General features: G+C 32.0%; 3 protein-coding genes across 5 annotated transcripts; 1 reads left to right on the top strand and 2 right to left on the bottom strand.

Moving 5' to 3' along the window:
• Positions 1–7396: 7396 nt before the first annotated feature.
• Positions 7397–11013, bottom strand: LOC107420602 (probable pectin methylesterase CGR3). Of its 2 annotated transcripts, none has more exons than XM_016029601.4 (7): positions 10769–11013; positions 10385–10633; positions 10230–10272; positions 9926–9967; positions 9035–9409; positions 8296–8348; positions 7397–7820 (listed from the first exon to the last, which is right to left on the bottom strand). In XM_016029601.4, the coding sequence occupies exons 2-7, from the start codon at positions 10511–10513 to the stop codon at positions 7668–7670; spliced, it is 795 nt and encodes a 264-aa protein (XP_015885087.3). In that variant the 5' UTR covers positions 10514–10633; positions 10769–11013; the 3' UTR covers positions 7397–7667. The 2 variants fall into 2 exon arrangements, with proteins under 2 accessions (XP_015885087.3, XP_015885086.3); XM_016029600.4 differs by having other exon boundaries at positions 10385–10618.
• Positions 11014–13525: 2512 nt separating this feature from the next.
• On the top strand, positions 13526–17765 carry LOC107420630 (uncharacterized). 2 transcript variants are annotated; one of them, XM_016029629.4, is made up of 7 exons: positions 13541–14018; positions 14450–14491; positions 14890–15015; positions 15425–15660; positions 16523–16559; positions 17312–17369; positions 17452–17765. In XM_016029629.4, exons 1-7 carry the CDS (start codon positions 13875–13877, stop codon positions 17526–17528), a joined length of 720 nt encoding a protein of 239 aa, XP_015885115.3. In that variant the 5' UTR covers positions 13541–13874; the 3' UTR covers positions 17529–17765. The 2 variants fall into 2 exon arrangements, with proteins under 2 accessions (XP_015885116.3, XP_015885115.3); XM_016029630.4 differs by lacking the exon at positions 14450–14491 and having other exon boundaries at positions 13526–14018.
• Positions 17766–17939: 174 nt separating this feature from the next.
• LOC107420631 (uncharacterized) lies at positions 17940–19673 on the bottom strand. Its single transcript, XM_016029632.4, has 5 exons — positions 19361–19673; positions 19051–19246; positions 18831–18917; positions 18536–18719; positions 17940–18295 (listed from the first exon to the last, which is right to left on the bottom strand). Exons 1-4 carry the CDS (start codon positions 19576–19578, stop codon positions 18567–18569), a joined length of 654 nt encoding a protein of 217 aa, XP_015885118.3. The 5' UTR covers positions 19579–19673; the 3' UTR covers positions 17940–18295; positions 18536–18566.
• Positions 19674–19737: the final 64 nt, after the last annotated feature.

The following is a 19737-nucleotide window of genomic DNA, read 5'->3' as shown; positions in this document are numbered from 1 at the left end:
AGGTAATTTTCTTTTATATTTGTGGTTTTTTTTTTCTTTTTTTTATACCCCTATCATATTCGTAGTTGACTGTTAAAAAGCTATCTATATATTTTTCTTTTTAGATTTTTTCTATTCTCTGCATATATATGTTTGAAAAAAGATAATCATACCTTGATGTTGTACCTGTATATGTTTAAAGTGAAAGATATTCTCCACCAGTTTATATAGATTGCATTAAAGATTTTTATTTTTCAAATAACAAATGTTTAATCAATAGTTTCAAAAGCTTATTTAGAGTTTAAAATCAAAATTTTTACCATTCTCTGGGTTTGTTACCTCTAACGAGTGTCTAAACATTCAAAAAATTAATACTTAGCTAGGTGTCGTCTGATAATGTAGTTGAATTTTTATTTTTATTTTTATTTTGTTGAATTTGTAAATGCTTAAGATATTTAATAAATTATAATTACCATAAAGCAACATTTAATGTAAACATATTATACATAATTATATAGAAAATTTTTAAAAAGAATAATAATAATAATAACAAAAAATCAACCATATTACCCAAAAAAAAAAAAAAAAAAACTTAGTTTACCAGGCGACAACCCCCATTTTATAAAAATATAAATAAACATAAAAAGTAAAAAATTAAAATAAAATAAAAACTGTCAAAATGTTATTATGGATGAACTATCATGGTGTTTATGAATATAGACCACATTTTTTGTATGTTGTCTTTTTTGACATATTAGGTAGTAAAAAGATATTTATGGTAACCATGATCAATATGTCTGTATTGTGTCATCTTAGTCATCTAGCTAATTACAGTAACACACAAACGCTAAGCAATTTTAAACTTATCATTGGTTATAATGAAACCATGCATGTATCTAAATATTCTTCAGTTTTCATGTTCAAACATATATATTTATATATAAACGTTAAACTCAAATATTAAACAAGAAGTTTTTATTTATTTCCCAAAGAAAAAGTAAAAAAGATAATTAGACCACAAAAAGCTGTATGTCTACATTGTCTCCACTCCAATAATGTGACCAAGGACTCTCAAACATTTACGACTGTTGAGCTTTTTGATAAAAGTATGTATGCTAATTCAAGTGCCTATGAGAAATTACTTCTGGTTTGCATTTAAATTCTACTCGAAAACCTGAAAAAAATTCAATGGTGACCCATTCACCATCAAAATTTTGCCACATACATAATCATTTGCCACATACATAATCATTTTCATACGGAGGAGTCAAAAATGCAATTTGGGAAAAGTTTTGATCATGGACTCGTTGGCCACATGTCCCGATGTCAAATGAGAACCATGGTGGTCCATGGATCTCCTTATTACTTATGTTGAGCATTAAGATTCCTTGGAAAGCGCAGCAGGGTTTTCGGACCCAGGGGCGCCTATGCCAGCCCAGTTCGACTTCGAGTCATTTAAAACGGGTCCCACCTAACTCTCAAGTCCTGTCGGCCATCTTCTCTTTGTCTCCCTCTCCGACTAATCCAATATTTGCTTGTTTTTATCTACAATCATCTCGTTATTTTTCACCAATCACAAAATGACAATTCAGTGCCACTTTATTGTTTCTTTGTTTGTGTTTTATTTATTTATTTTTTTGGATTAAAAAAAAAAAAAAACAAAACAAAACAAAATAAAAGTAGAGCTCTATAATTGGCCTTCCGTTTCTTTTCCGGAAACGAATCTGCAAGACTTGCCCCTCTCTCAATGTATACTATCTAGAAAGAACCAACACACACACACAAAAAATAAAAAAATAAAAAATAAAAAAAAATAATTAATATATTAAAAAAGAATTTGCTAAATTTTAAAATGAAATTTTAGGAAATAGTATTAATATTTAAAGTCTGCCTTTCGTTTTCTCGTTATTTTTCTTGGAACCAACCGAGCTTCATAAGAGTCAACTTTGATTGAGATTAATGCAGATGCCGACTGATTATTTTAATTAAGACGGAGAGTCTCAAAACTTGACTTCGAGCAGGAGTGCGTGACTAACGACTGAAGAAGTTTGTGTAACAAATTTTGTATTTTTTTATTCCTTGATCTTGATGTTCCCTATTAGTTTAATTACTCCAAAACCACAATATTATACGTATACTTGCTTCAATTAATTAATATGTCTATTTTCCCGTACAATCAATGCACGTAAAACAAAGGATTTTTTTTTTTTTTTTTTGGTACTAAATGTAACTAATCTTTCACCATATTTAGAAAACCAAATGTACCAAATTCATAATTCATTGACAATAATTCCTTCTTCATTTTTTCTTTCAATTTTAAATGACAATAATTCCTTCTTCATTTTTTTCTTTCTATTTTAAATGTGATATGTAATTCTTCCATGCTATATTAAAAGAAAATGCCATGAGCAGGAAACTATATCAAAAAAGTTAAACGTGTTGCATTTTTCGGAGTCGTTTTCTAGTATTTATCGAGCAGTGCTCAAGGCCCTACCTCGTTATGGAGCAAGCTCTTTACTAACAATATTGAAGAATAAAACCAAATATATCCTGCTAAAATTATAAAAATACAAATTCAATATCGGACTGTTAATTTCTAATTTTCTATTTACATGACAAGAAAACTCACATACCTATATATGTCAATGAGTACTTAATTAGTTAAATTAATGGATATCAAAGCTCTCTAAATCTTTTTTTTTTTTTTTTTGAGCTTGATCATAAGTTGAATGTAAACTTTAGTTTGTTTAAAAATTAAGAAAAAATAATATTATGCATGAAAGAGATGCTTCTAGGAAAAGAAAAGAGTGTAGAGAGAGGCGGTGTTGCAAATCCATAACTACTACAGCTCAAATGAAGATCCCTGATGTTGATTACTTTGTCATTTTTCAATCTGCACCTAATTCATACGTATTTGGTGCAAAAGGATGAGATAAAGCGGGTAGTTGTGTATTAATATTGAATTCCTGGTATATACAATACAAGTTAAGCAGAAATAGTAGTATTATTTTGGTAGTAACCATCAAGATGAGCTGCCCGAAAATGAACCACACAACGCGTTTTTGCATATGTAATATAAATCCAATTTTCCACCAAGTTTATTTTATTAATTAGACATGCAATTTGTTTCTCATAATTGTTAATTTGAGTAGTATTAGTTATTAATTAATTAGAGGGTATATTACATATGATTTATGAAGTGTGGGACCCGTATTTGTCTTCTGGGTCAATCTCAGCCCCCTATCCTCCCGGCCTAGATATTTATGAGTCTAGGACATCCCTCTACCTTTAATATTTCATTGGATGACAAAGGAAGAGGGTGTCAGATAGTTATGTCTTTTTCGCATTTTGAATTATTACCCCTTATCTTAACTCTTTAAGGAGTTTTATCTTCCACAAAATGGAAAAATATTGGGCTTTTCTCACCAAACTACCACCCCAAGAAATGTTAACCATTATTAGCCAATCTTGCGTCTATGGCCTATGTTATTGGCTAAGAAGCATTTTTTTTTTTTTTTTTAATCTGAATGATTATACTACTTTATATGGGAGTTGAGGGAAACCCCAAGTTCCAAAATTATTGATGCAACTTCCTTTCAGATAATTATCATTTCTTTATACTAATCAATTGGGAAATAATAAGGGACCGATCGAAGAATATTCTTCAAGGATAAGAATGCCCATATTGATACTGCAAAACTCTAGGAAGCATGAGAAACAAATATATTTCAGTTTATGGGAACTCTTCTCGTGGTTTCTGTCTTCTTCAATTGGAACCTTGACTATAAGTGGTTGAAGGACTGTCCTAGCAGGCTCATCCTTGCACCGCCCCCCTTCCAACCCAATTCATGAACTTGCGCCACTTGTTTTTTCTTCTCTATTTTTCTTTCTTTTTTCCCTTTTTTTTTTTTTCTTTATCCAAATTAATAAACGTTTAGCTAATGTTAACAGAATTAACAGAACTATAATGTTTATGCTTAGATGATTTTTCCCACAAATTTTTAGTTTTTAATTCTAGCAAACAACTTAACTATATGTAACATATGCTCAATTATGTTAATTTTGTGTAGCATTTTGTTTTGGAATTTTTCATATGCTTAATTAATTAATGTGTGTATTTGGAAGTGAAAGTGAAATGAGAAAGGAAACAGGGAAGGTAGAGGACGTAAATAATTGGAGAAAAGAAGCCACGTGGTCTGTAGTATAAGTTTTGATATTGGTCATGTGGAAACCAAAACCAGGGGGTTCCTTAGCCACTCCCGAAACATCATTCCATGGACCCCACCTCTTTCTGACAACCAGCATGGCGCTCACGTTAGGCCATGCCTCATGGTTTTTTTATGGACCAGTATCCCCCCTTGGACAAAGACATTCGACTCTCTTTGCCTATTTTGTTTGCTCAATTTCCGCAACAAAATTAATATTAATGGGCCTCTTCTCTCTTTTCTCTTTCACTTCTCTAGCTAAATACCTAACAAAAGAGAATAAAACGACATAGTCACCCGCAGACCCCTTAAACGTCCACGAAAGTTACATCCACCCACTTGGGGAGATAGACGTAACCCAAATAGAAAGTTCAATTTCCTCGGTGATCACTAGCAAGAATTTAAGACTCTATAGGATTAACTCTAAACGACAAATGTACACGTACGGAAAAAGTGAGAGATATCCAATTGAACTCTTTGTACACTTAGTCATTAGTACTACACTAACCCACCTTCACCACAATCTTAATCTTCGTGTGCTAGGCTCCAACATTCATAAGACAATCCAAATAATTCATTATAAAATTTTAGATTATGACAAATTCTAATCTATAGTTTTTTCTATTATCTTTTAACTTTTATATTTATAATATTCATATGTTTAATTTAGCGATAAAATTAAAATTATTGAAAATATATTTTTCAAGTCTAGAATTTATTAAACTTTAACTTTAAAATTATATATTAATTTATTCTAAAAGATAGAATTAAATAAATCATATTTTTAATATCTACATCAGTATATTTTAAATCTGTATATAATTCAATTCTTGTTCTTATCTTCTTCTCTATAAAGTTTCCAAATCATTGATGTCAATCTCTTAGATTCAACCACATTAACAAAACTAACAGAGCATGAAAGGCCCACTTAGGTAGGGAGCTAGGTGACAGTGGTGAAAGCCATTAATGGAAATTTATTCCTCTGTGAGAGTGAATACGTCAATAGCCGTTTCAAATTGTAACTTTTGACCGCCCAAAAGTTGTGATGTGGAAAGTATATGTTTCAGCGAAACTGCGAAAGGGGAGAAAATTTACCATCATGGTTGTCTCAGTTGTCTGATAAAACTTAAATTGTGTTACCAGACACAGTGTTGACGTTCCAACATAGTCTGGCCCAGCTTTTGTTGGAAATTCCAGCATGCACAGAGTTGAATTTGGGAATTGAATTGAATTGAGAGAGAATAGGAATCCAAAAGCCACCTAATTCAACTCAACTCCACCGCCCCACGCGATGCATACATCTTACATTATGTGGAAATTCGGGAGAGAGAGAGAGATAATCAAGATCAACACAAACACATTTTTCAATCAAAAAAAAAAAAACAAAAGCAAACACAAACACATTTAAGCCAAAAAAATTGAAACACACACACACACACATATATATATATATATGTATATGTATATGCACTTATTAATTATTAGAAATTTAAAAGTGTGAGTCACTAAACGGCAATCCCTATTCGTTATGCACTTATTAGTTATTAGAAAGTCAAAATTACGAGTAAACAGCAATCTCTATTCGTTCGGTCAAATATTATTTGCTTATTCAACGGCTTGTTGTTTAAGCACCCTTTAGAATATATTAGCAAGCTCATCATCATAAGTCCTAAATTGACCAGATCTTTTTCTTGTCTACTGTCTAGCATACACATTTTTTTGTTCTCTTTTCTTTTTTCGTATGTTTGTTGTAAATCTTGATAATTTACCAAAAACTTTATTTGGTCGTAACCGACCACATGTAAACGAAATCCCATATCTGGTTTTATATAAGAAAAAGGATCTTCAGGGCGAATTTTACAAGGTCCAACATTGAAACATTGAAGTTTTTATAAGGTCCCACTAAAATTATATCGGCCATGCCTCTGTTTCTATCAGGACCAACCCAACATTTTCCTGGTTCTTCATTTACTAGCGAGCAGACAAGTGCTTGGCGCTGAATAAGAAAACCTAGGCCCACTAAAGTCAAAGATTTTTAAGCCATGGCCAAGCTAATGATGAACAGAATAACTATCACCCCCAACCCACATGCATCTTGTCTTACTTAGGCCTGTCAGGAGTTTTAATGTTTCATCTACGAGTATGATTAAGTATGGGGCTCTGAGATTTTATATCATAACGGCCTATGGTTATATGTATGGGGTCTATTTAAGCGTTAAAAGTGGCTTTTTTTATTTTTATTTTTTATGAATTAAAAAGATACCTCCTTATGGCATTAGTATTATAGACACTATATCAATGGTCCCATATGCCACATGGCCATTATAGAGGTATAAGACCTTACGAGACGATAGCATGGTAAATCAAAACACAGCATGGTTGAATCGGGCTTTTTCTGCTGCGCTGGTGGTAAAAGTGGCTTGTTCAAACGAAGGGTAGGAACAAGTATAGCAGAAGATTATGAAACATGACTACGTTAATGGACAGACCTGCCCTTGTCATCCAGGCCCAATAAATTATCTCCAACTGGCCCTTACAACAAATGACAATTGGATTTTGTGCGTTTAAAGGAGAATGACTGTCTACAGAAGGAGCAGAGTTCGTTTAGATCTTCATAGAAACTTAGTAATGCCAAAAAAAAAAAAAAAAAAAAAAAAGGCATAGAACAGAGGTCCCACCTTAATTAAGCAGTTGCTGGGGTACAGAGAACCATTTCTATTCCATGCCACAACTAAGCAAAAGTCCTTGTATCAAATTAAAATTATTTTGTTTTGGAAAGGCTAAAGAATGAAGATGATAAAAGCAAGCATCATAGAGATATAACGAATGAGACACTTTCATTCTTTTTGTTCCATAATAGAAAAGAAAAAATAAGTAAAAGAGTACTTACCCCAACATGTATAATATATATACATTCTTGCATGGTTCGCATTTTTTTTTTTTTTTCTCTCTGCAATCTCACAGGTTTAGAAAATTTCCTCTTCAAGTACATTCTAATCTAAATTACCTCTCCAAAAAATATTACCTCTTCAAGTACCTTCTAACCGATATATTAGCACTTCTTTCACTTAAGATATAGTCCCTTCCAAAAAAACCAAAAATTAACAGCTGGTTTTTATTTCCTTCTAGTGTCTCTATATGCTCTCTCCCCTTTCAGATTAAGAATGGATGCAATATTAAATTTGATTCACAAGTTGAGAAACCAAGCGGACACATACCAAAGTATCTGTTTATATAACAATCAGCGTACTCAGGTAACAATATAGGGCGCTTCTGAACACATACCACGCTCATTCTTGCTTTAACTTCAAAATAATAACTTCAAATAAAATAATACAATTCATATTCTTGTGAACAATACAACTGGGGGGAAAGATTGATAGTCTCCTACGGAAAAAATCGTCTGAGATGAATTATCAAAAATAGCATCTCCAAGTGCTTCAAGACTGATAAAAAATTTAAAAAAAAAAAAAAATCAAAATGTTAATGGAATGGCATAAGGTGAAAAATTTGGCAATTTGAGACATATGACATCTTTGTCGCTGCTTGCTCAAACTTCTTGATAGTAGCTTCATTCTCCTCCAAGCTAGTCTGAACAAAATACCTGACCCACCACGACGAACTCCTCATCTTAGCCTTCAAAAAGGAAAAAAAATAAAAATGCCAATGTGTCGGTTATTTAGAAAATTAAATGTTTATAAGATGATATTCAGACTAAAGCAGCCACGAGATACAGGAATATCTGCAGCACAACAATATTCCAACATACTACAACCGCAACTGTTACATATTTATAGCTTCCTTTAACCAATTTAAGAGATATGAGCTGAAATATTAAGATAAATCAGCCTTTCAAATGAAAACCTTTCATTGCTAAAGCAAAAAAGGTTGTTTTTTTTCTTTGGTAAGCTTTTAAAGTTCCTTATATTTTCTTTGAATTCCTAAACCTCTCCATCCAATCTCACCATCTTAAGCAAAGGAAGATTATCATGAAAATGATCAATAACAAAATGTCAGCAGTTAATGTAACAGCTTATGACAATGGATTAAACAACTTTTGAAATAAAAGAAAAGCATATGAAAAATAAGTTTCAAATGCAGATATTCTTACCACCCTTCCATATTTGGATTCTGAAACTTTAGCTTTCCAATGACCAGGAGAGCCTGAATGAACATTTCAAAAGATGTCACTAGAAAACAAACATATATTTTTCATCCCAATATAGAAGTTTCACTACCATAAGTATCAAGCAAAGATTACTTTGAAGTTTGAACATCATAAAAGAGCAGTTTTCTCAAAGAACTGATATCATTAAAATACTATGACTGTCCAGTACATTCAAACACTACAAGGAAAATCAAAATTTGCTGTCAAATAGAAATGTGAGTATCAGAGAACCTTCTTTTAATTTATTAAATGTTTAAAGCATCTCATAATATTACAACATAATTTATAAGAAAATTTTAAAAACATCCTACCACCTCTTGCTTTCGTTGGCATGTGGGAAGGCATTAAGGAAAAAATCTTAAAGCATTCTAATTTAATAGTTGTGAAACTTGGGGTTAAGAAAAATGCTCCAAGATTGGAAGATAACATCATAATCTCATATAAAATTTGGTTTCATGGTCTTCACTAAAAGATACTTATGTGCCAATGATCCATATATCTTATGTTCAGGAGGCACAGATTGCCAATTAATGCAACAAAAACAGTTACTAGAGACTCAGAATAAAGAGAACATGAAGAGCAGCAACAGATAACCACATAGAAATGCAATTAACAAACAAAATACAGGGTAAAGCCTCTGTACGCTCACAAAATCTATTTAACAGTTGTACGATCTTTTCACCTGTAAAGATCACAAGCCCATCAATAGATACCCTTGCCAGATCTGGGAGGGTCTTGTTAAGGTACCTAGGAGACAAATATTCCAATGCATCTGAAACAATTACAAGAGAAAATGATTTTGGCCTGTATGGAAGTGGAAACTTGATATCGGCAACACGCACAATGCCTTTCTTCACAAGAGCTTTGCAGTTTCTATCAGCATCCTCTATGTCATATGGTTCCACACCCCAGGCTTCAGTTTCTTTCTCCTTTCGCAATTTAGAAACCACTGAACAAGTATCAGGGCCAACATGCAGAATTTTGTGCATGCTGTCACCATATGCTTTTGCTAGAATGGGAATTGCTCGTTGGACCTCCACCGTGCATGAAAAATCACCTGGAAATAAAAGGAAGTTAAAATCTTCAAGAGAGGTGACACCATGGAAAATTAAGCTCTTTTTCATAAGGAACAATTTCAACTTAATCTACTATGAGCTTTTATATAACTCTGCAATTGGGTTGACACTTCTACAATATTCAAACAAGCGAGCAGCAAATATGCATTTTACAGTTAGTTACTCAAGAGTGAAATACATTATGAATTGATTGATCATAGGCTACATTGTTCATGGAAAATATGGTGTAAGCATGGTAGAAGCCTTACTACACAGGAATAGCTAAAGGAAACCTCTGGGGAAAAAAATATCATCCGAGACTAAATCATCAAATACATAGTTAAGCATCCATAATCACTCCACCCTTCGATTTCAAAATCCAAAATTCATGAATAAATTCCAAGTAACAAAAAATATGCAGCAACCAACATACGAATCACTGGCAATCGTTAGACAGATTGAAAACAAAAATGTCAAACAAACAAGAAAAAAGACCCAAAAATAAAAAAAAGATTTACCTTCAACCTTGCCAACAGCCTCCCTAATGTTGACAAATCCACCTGTCATATTAAAGCTGAATTGCGGTCAAGCATAGCGAGTATAACAAAAAAATCCCGCAAAGTAGTTCTGAGCCAAAACGCGATTGATAAACAAATTGTAAGAATTCTATCACGTATGGTATAGAAGCCAGTTACTAAGGCGACAAAAGGAAAATGATAAAACCCATTCGTTATTGAATAGTATTCAAATGTTTTCCATAAAAATTACTATCCATTGCTACGAAATTACGAATCCAATTCAGTTAATAATTTATATACAAACCTCCACCGCCCGAGTAGGAGTACACAAGAAAAATCAATGCTCCCTAACAAAAAGAAATCCAAAAACAAAAATATATAACTACCAATCTGGGCAATGAAGCATATGTAGCAAATTTGAAAAACTAAAAAGAAAAAAATAAAATATTGGGAAGATACCACGAGGAGGAGAGGAAGGCCGACGGATAAGATTGGGGAAGACTTGGACTTGGAGTGAGATGGGCCTGAAAACAGAGCACCACCGCTTTCTACCAATCGCCGAGAGGGATTCACTGGTCTTCTCGACATGTCTCCCTATTTCAATTGACGAAGCTAACCGCCCAAATGATATTATGCCACTTTTGCTATCACAATTCGCAGGGAATTCCCAACATTCCACAAATACATAAAAATCTGAAACAAACAAACCTATCCAGGAACTTATAATCATAAACATACTACTACCCTCTTTCTTTCACAGAAAAAAAAAAAAAATGGAGCTCCACTCAACCACTAACATTAAAAATTCAACAAATGGTTCAGTTGAAGGAAACGAGAAATTACCAGAAAACGGTCCGTTAGAAAGCCCGCATTTCTGTATATTGCCTAGATCCGGCTTTGCACGTGCTCTGAGAGAAATAGATTTGTGTTGGTGTTTAAGGTTTTGTTCAAAATGTCTGTTAGTTGATTCAATTGAAAAACATGGAATGGAACGTTGAGAGAAGGCTGGGATCTCTGTCGGTCGTAATTTTCTTGCCTGTGTTTTTTGTTTTTGAGTTGTTGAGAGGGTCAGTTGTGAGATCCGACGGTGTAGATTTTCTCTAAGTGGTGCTGTGAGAATAGTAGAAGAATAGAATAATCGAATTGCCACGTGCGGATTTGGTGAAAAGGAGAGGCAATGAGACAAGCCAAAAAGTAAAAATGAACGGTACACAATTATAAAGTCTCTGTTTTCATTACTTTTTTTTTTTTTTTTCCGAAGGATTATCGTAATTTTATCGTAATTATAAAGTCAGTTTTATTGTTTTGAATAATTTATTTAAATTTTTTTTATTTTTATAATTTGAATTTATATTTTTTCAGATATAAATAAAAAATTCAACCATTAAAACTAATCTTATTCATCAAATCAATTTTATTGTTGAAAATATAAATTTTGTTTAGATTAGCGTTTCAAAATTAGCCTAATATGCATACCATAATTTCGTTCAAAATTTACCACTTTCTTCTTTTTGAATGAACGATATTATTCTTAGAAAAAAAAGAAAAGAAAATGGAAGATATTAATTTCTTCAAAAAAAAATAAAGAAATAAACAACGATATTAATCATACTGGGATGTCATCCATGGTTTAGAATTAAAAATATAGTCAGATTCTGTCCATATCTAAACTTGCTTTTAACGTTTACATAATATTATTTTTATTTTTAATTAAAAATAAATCGTTTTACTCCTATAAATAATGTTAATTGGCAACAATCATAATTAATTAAATATAGAATGGTAAAAATATATAAATGATACATACGTGTATAAATTTATTTATTTATTTAAAAAATAAAAAAGTTGATCAAAAAAATGTAAACGATAAGTTTATAAATTTAATATATAAGTGTATAATATATTAAAATTAAAAATACAGATATAAAATACAAGTATTAATTATATATCAAAATTAATTATTTTTTATGTATATGTGATAAAAATATAACTACTACTAACATAATAATAGTTTAATATATTAAATAAATAATAAATTTAAAAGAATAAAATTAAAAAATCTTTTTATACATATTTTTTATGTTTTTGTAAAAGAGAAAAATAATTAAAATTCTTAATTTTTTTTTAAATATGTGCTTTTCTTTTCTTTTCTTTTTTTTTTTGATACAATATGATAATGCGTTTAATATTTGTTTTAAACTTTTTTCTTAAAAAAATATGTATTTTGATTGTATTTTAATTAATTAATACTGAATATATAAGTTTTTATCAAAACCACATGCAGACACATTATATATGCCTACTATTTACAAATTTGCTTATTACACCAACAATAAAAATTAATAGGGTGTTTGGGTGGTGGTAAAGTCAGTGGGAATCTAAAATATTCTAGAAAAGTAAAATTTTATTCTGTTTAAATAATTTTTAAAAGAAAGAATTTGTGGATTTCTGAGAAAAATAAATCTCTTACGGCATGTTTGGGTAAAGATAAAGTTAGTGGGAATCTAATTTCTTTGGTAAAGTGATAATTTATTTTGTTTGGATATTTAATGTAAAATGAAAAAGTATGGGTGCAGAGAATTAGATTCCCACAAATGTAAAAAAATATATGAGAAAGTTGTTCACATCTATATATGTGTCATTTTAAGAATCTCACAGAAAATTGTTTTAAATATTTTTTAAAATACATATTTATCCTTAATTTATTATACAATATTAAATTTAATTACTTATCAATCTCAACTTTTTCATTACTCACCAAACAGATCAAAAGAAAAAATAATTCTCAGGAAACTAAATCCAGAGAATTAATTTTTCTCTCAACTTTGATATTTACCAAACACTTCGTTAGTGTGAGAAACTGACAAGAAAAGTGAATTCTACTAAAGAAGTGTCATTTTAAAATTTTCTGAGAAACTGATATTACGTATTTTTTTAAATATAATTTTATCCTTTAATTTTAATATATAAATTTATTTAATTACTTATAAGTTTTATTTTTTTCTATAATTAACCAAACACTTTAACAAGAATCTTTAAGAAAACTTATTCTCAAAAAACTTAATTCCAAAACATTGAATCCTAAAAATAAGTTTTTTTCACTATTTTTTCTTCTACCAAACACCCCATAATAGAAATATATAAAGATACAAGAATAAAACAATTAAAAAATATAAATTCAATTAGCTACATAAATTAAAGACTCATAATAGGCACTAAAGTAAAAGTAAAAAAAAATCAAATAATAATAAAAAATTAATAAATTATTATTTTTACTTAGGTAAAATTGTTTAGAATTTAACAAATTCATTATTTTTAATTAAATAAAATTATTTTCAAAATTATAAGTTTTTTATAATAAAAAATTGAGAAACTCTAAGATTGGAAATTATGATAAAATTTTGTTTTTTAACATTATATATTTAAATTTTGATACACATTGCCATTGTAAAAAAGTACGAGTATCAAAACAAAACAAAACAAATAAATAAATAAATAAAAGGTAAAATAAAATACGAGTAAGGACACGGAAGAAAATCTCCCCAAAAAAAAAAAAAAAAAAACCCACAAGGAAGAGTTTCTCGGCTCCAAAGTTATGAAAAAACGAAGAAGATAGCTTCAACCACAGTGGTTGAGCAGGATAATTAGTAATTAAAAAAAAAAAACAATAATAATAATATAAAAAATAAGATAAAATAAAAATCTTACCGCAGAAAATTGTCACGCGCCAGGCAAAATTGCTCCACCAGAACTCCGAACTCCATAGAAACGGAGAGAGAAAGAGTCGTATTCAAAGGCGGTTTAAGAGAAAAAAAAAAAAAAAAAAAAAAAGGGTAGAAAGGAAAAGAAAGGTGAAACCCTAGCCATGCTTACATGGTTTCGACTTGAGTTTGCATCTGGGAATATTAATCGCTGATTACCATCTTTCAATTTTAAAATTGCGGCCAAAATGGGAGGAGGAGGAGACGACGGTGATCGGAATAAGCATCGTCGATGGCCACCAAACAGACCTCATCAAGAAAAGGAGGAGGACATGAAGCTTTGGGGAATTCTCCTCTTCGGTTTAATTGGCGCCACCGCCACCACTTTCGCCGTAAGTTTCATTATATCACCTTTATTTTTATTTTTATTATTATTGTTCCAAATTTATTTTGCTTAAATATATTGAGTAAATTTTGCATTTTAGCTTACAACTACCATTTCCTATTCCGTTAGCTAAAGATAATAATCCTTACAATTTATCCATGGAAAGTTCCCATTTTTCATGGCTTTGCATTATCTACTTCCTTCTTCAGACTTTGTTGCATATAATTACCAAGTATGCTGCTTTATTTATTTATTTATTTATTTTTTTAATGTCCTAGAACTAAATTAATTATAATTCTCTTCGGCTCCAAGTTAATTACTTTGTAAAGTGTTATAATGGAGGCATCCATGGGATGTGTATTGCCTGCAATTGGATTAAAGTTGGTTGGCCCATTTCGTTTAGAACCTGCATGTATGATGCTTGTACCGATTTGGCAGGTTGGTCACTTGCGGAGGACTGTTGATTGGTTCTACACTCAGGTAGACATAATAGAATTCAAAGTTCTTTAAAAATATTCTTTGGTTTCTGTAATCCAAAATCCCTTCTGCTTCTTGTGATGAGTAGTTGTTTTTACCTTGTTACTATCTATTTTAACTTATCACACGTACGTGTAATCAAAGCACACATAAAGAGCTGATTTTTATAATGGCATCTTATAATTCCGCAGTTTAGGAATATGAACTTCTCTGGAAATGATTGTCTGATCGTGTATTTCCTAGTTTTTGTTATAGACCACCACAAATTTTCATCATCTAAACTCTGTAATCATATCATAAAATTTATGATCAATTTGTTTTTGTCTATAAGAATTAAGAAATAATATACAGGTTGGTTTACTACTGAATCTGATAACCTATGTAATTTCACCCCCAAAAAGTTGGCCAGATCTCAATCGTCAAATGGAAGAACTGGTAGTTCATTCCGGACAGCTTTTCAGGAGGAAGCATGGAAAAGATATAATCGTCGTATGCAAGAGGAATATGAAGAAGAAATGGAGAGGGTGGTAAGTTCTGTATCTTTAGTTGATAATATATTTCTCCCTTTATGTCTTTTCATTTCTTCTTAATGAAGTGCTAGTTATTGCTTTGTCTTTTAGGAATGGCTTTTTTATGCATAAGCATTGGATTTTATTTTTAAATCTTTTAGTGCCTTTGTGGTATCTCTACAGCAGTGATTATAACTGCAATTCATACCTGTAACTGCAAATTTTCTATTGAACTAATTGCAATATCAGAAAAACAGCATTTCAATTATCTGCACAAAACTAAAATCTGCAATTCCATCTTCATTATTTTCTAAAGCCTTGTAAACTTTTAAACATAGCACCTTAAAATTTTTAGTCATTCTGTAGGAACCAATCCTTAATTTACACTAGGAGGGACAGTATAATTTACTGCATGTGATTATCTTAGGAGCGTATAAGGCGTATGCAAAGTGTCTTCAACAGAGAGAGGAACAAATACAAAAGGAGCTATGAGAGCTGGAGGGAAAATGGACAAGGTGCATATCATCAACATTTCCAGCGAGATGATTGGTATTGGAAGACAGACACATCCTATAGGAACCAGAGATCTAACTACAGGGAAACTCCTAGAGAGAATGTCAGCTACTCATTGTCACATCATTACTTAGTTTTGGGCCTTGACAGGTGAGAATATTGTTATATGCACTCTTGAAATAGGCAATACCATCACCATCTTATAATATTGTCTATGATCTCTTGATATGGTTTAAATGATTTACAATCCTCTCTAAGCTGTTGGAATTTCGATAATTAGAAAAAGATATTATTGTGATATATAAGATATTGAAATCTTGAAATTTTAATGTATTTCTCACTTTCATTCAAAGCATAAGGAACTTCGCCATGGAAGCAATGAAAAGGAATGAAATTTCTGTGTTTCTGTGTTAGTTAGTAGGCATTTTGTCTTCTGTATCTTTTACCATGCACTAGATGTATAATCTTGGCATGACTGAAGTTACTAGAGAGTTAAAAGCAAAATCAATCCACCGGAGAGTGGCCATGTTGATTTTTTTTTTTTTTTTTTTTTTTTCCTTAATACTCTACAACTTTAATAATATGCATGCAATCTGGTCTCCCTTTGTCTGGCATGGCATAAAATATGTTAAAATCATAGCAAACCCTTTATAAATGGAAATGAAAAACTGTGCAGAAATGAATTGTCTTTTGCAGTATTAAGTTTCATGTTCTGGAACCAAGTCCTTTAGTTTTGCCCTTTAAGCAAAACATGCACATTTGACAGCATATTATACTTTGAAACGTTGAATTATTTTGGGTAGATGAAAATCATGATCCCGTTTCTTTATTTGATGTTAGGTAGAGTTTCTATTATTTTAGCATGTAATCTTTGCTTTTGCTTTTTATGCTTGACTCATTTGATGAATTTGATGGCTTTCTGGAAAAGCTAATGTATTGGTCTGCCATTTGTACAATTATGCAATTATTTCCATATTAATAAAAGTTGACACCTTCTCTTTCTTTGGATCAGGTTCCCAAAAAAACCTTACACAGAAGCTCAGATTAAGGTATTTTCTTATTAAACCAGAAGTTCTCTCTTTGGCATACTTAGACCACGATAACCTTTTGATATTTGGTGTTTATTTATTGAAGAGTGTGTCCTTAAATTCTGAAAAGAATACTAAAACTAAAAGCCCTAACTCTGAAATCCTTGATCCACAAAACCCATAAATTTTTCTCTTCATCTTAAGTTAATAAGTTTCTTCTGAAAGTGTTCTTCTTCTGGGGATTATGAAAAGACAGTTTGTAGAAAACATTTGGCAAATGGTGCTATGTACTTTTATGTAAAGGATTAGAAATCTCCTTTTGACAAATTTTGCATATAGCATATGACAATTCTAAAATACTTTTTCCAGTACTGATTTCTAATTTTTTATAAATATTTGAATGCTGGATCTTGCCTATAAAAATGCTGATGTTCACACATAATATGCTGGAAATAGGAGAAGTCAACATGCCAGTGTTATTTATTCCGTTTTATTCATTTGGCTGGGTTCGCATTTTTTGCACATAGTGATCATCACCCAAAACACGTATTATCTCTTTATTGAAACTTTTTGAGAATGTTAGGAGGAGCTGGCTTATGGTAACATGTTATGAGAATGTGTAGTTCTTGTTATCCCTGTTAAATTGAACTTGTAGCTGGTAGCGAGATTATATCTTAAGTACAGAACTTAATAGAGTAGGTTCTTGCTGTCATTATGTTTCTTGTTTTATCTTGTATCCACAATAGTGAGTATGGTCTACTTTTTTCTCGCAGACAGCATTTAGGGCCAAAGCAAAGGAGTTTCACCCAGATCAGAACCAGGACAATAAAGGTAAAATATTGAGGGCTATTTCCAAATTCTCCTTGTGCCAATTGATTGCTTTTGAAATTCATTGCTGGTTGATTCGCTGCAGAGGCTGCTGAAGCAAAGTTTAAAGAGGTAATGACATCCTACGAGGCAATAAAGAGAGAGAATGGCATGAATATTTGAACCCGTTAGGAGAACCTAAGAATCATACATGTATTCTAGAAAATGAACGTGTGGAAGTTTTAATCTACAACTACCGTAGGCTGAGTAAAGAGGAGAAGACTTCAGTCTTGCTTGCGAACCTTCTACAACCATGACATACGCAGAAATCAAATATATGCTCACCCCCTTTACGATTCCTTTGGTTCACCACTCGATGTCTTCCAGATTTATTTCAAAAGCTCATTCCTTTTTTGGTCATATACTTTTTGATCTAATTTAGTATTTTAAAATATATAGATATATAGGTTTTTTCCAATATGACCAAACGGTCAATAAAAGGTGAAAGGAGCTTCTTAAAAGCCCCACATATGGTTGGTTGTATGTGATGTAATTTCTGAAAACTTAGAATGGATTGAGATATTTTTCATAGTGTTGAACAAACAAACCCAAATTGCAGTGATATTTGAATTGCAAAACAGTTTTCCAGCTAATAATCAAAGTAAAAAGGACATCACATTAACCAAGTGATAACAAAGTGGAAGAAACTCTCAAAGTGAAGTACTACCGATAAAAATAATGCCACCTGTCGATGGGCATGACCATAGACACCAATGCCACTGAAACACCGCCTCTGGAAGAGCACATATTTTATCGTGTGAAATTTCACAAGTTGGAGACAATTGTGAAACATGAGAATTAGAGATGATACAAAAGCTAGGCATATACGACCATAGCAGATTGTTCTTCTACTTCTACTCATATATTTGAGTCTGAAGATCCAAGAATTCCTGCACCAGAAAGGTTTATACAAATCCCATCAGATGACAAGTCAAACCAAACCGGAGACACTGCCTTTAAAGCTTTACAGATGGCAGAGGATGAATGAAGCAACAGAAATAGGCAATAGAATGGTATGCCTTTTTAACATTTTTTTTTTCTTTTCTTTTTCTCATAAATATTCTTTTTAAATGGTAAGATCCAGGAATTGAAAATAAAATGATGTTAAGGATATAGAAGAAAGTTTATACCGGCAAATATTTTTCAGTCAACCCCACAAGATCAACGTTTTCTCTTCCTCTTTGTATTCTTACTTGTGTTAGACTTGGAATCTGGATTTAGATTAGAAGATAACAACTTGGCCCCCACAGCAGAACTCCACAGAGCCCTTTCCACATCTGATGGTGTGAAAATGTCTCCTTCTGAACTCAATTCCTGCAGATCATCCTCCACCCAATTTCAATGGCATCCATAATTCAAATAACTAAAATTATGTGAAAAAACTTGGACTACTTAAATTAGAGTGTAACTTATTTATTAGCTTACCTTTGCTTTTTTCTGTAACTTATTTACAAATATCAGATACTGCTTAAGCGTATAATCTTTTGAGTTACCAAGAGCTGCCTCCATAGCCTTTTTCACCAGAGCATTCATCATAAAAATTTATAACAAAATGAACAATTAGGAAAACCATAATACAAAATATTTCGGATTATAACTGGGGAAGCTACTTTAAATCAAAACGCAAACCCCCCACAATTCTCACCTCGTCAGACATAAAGGGTGCGATGTCCGGCGCGTAAGCGGCTAAAACTGCAGAGGCAGTGGCCGGACCGACACCTTTAAGCACAGTAAGCTCGGTGATGGCTTTAGAGACATCTGGAAGAGACCGAAATGCTTTTTCAGAGGCCGATTTTACTAGGGCTTCGTCCAAACCCGAAACGAAATCCAACAGACGCGGCCTAAATCCTACAAATTCCTTCAGTAACATTCACAATAATAATAATAATAATAATAACGCAGCTACAGTTAAAATACACGCATGCGGTAAAAATATACACAGAGAGAGAGATTACCGCCATTTGCCACGTGTGAGCTTCCACTGCATGAGCTTGGAGAGCTCGGAGGTGGTGATGTAGGAGTTAGGGTTTCGTTGGTGGAGAAGAGGAGGAAGATGGTTGCGGTAATAGTCGTCCAGGGAAGCCAAATTGGGTTTATTTAGGGCTTCTATACGGGACTGGTAAGCAGAGACGGCTTCTTTCCAGAGACTCAGATTACAACAGCCAAATTCCATTGTTGCTAACAAGGTTTTTGGTTTCCTGGTAATATTCCCGCTAATTTTTCATTCTTCAATACGGGAAGAGCCGCTGACTTAGAAACTGTGAGATTGAGAGTTGTTGTTTTGTCAGAAAATTCAGACTTGTGGCGGCCCAATGGCCCATTTTTTTGTTGG

The sequence above is a fragment of the Ziziphus jujuba genome, chromosome 5 (genome assembly GCF_031755915.1).
Source record: "Ziziphus jujuba cultivar Dongzao chromosome 5, ASM3175591v1".
Taxonomy (NCBI): domain Eukaryota; kingdom Viridiplantae; phylum Streptophyta; class Magnoliopsida; order Rosales; family Rhamnaceae; genus Ziziphus; species Ziziphus jujuba.
This window is presented reverse-complemented; position numbering and strand designations above follow the sequence as displayed.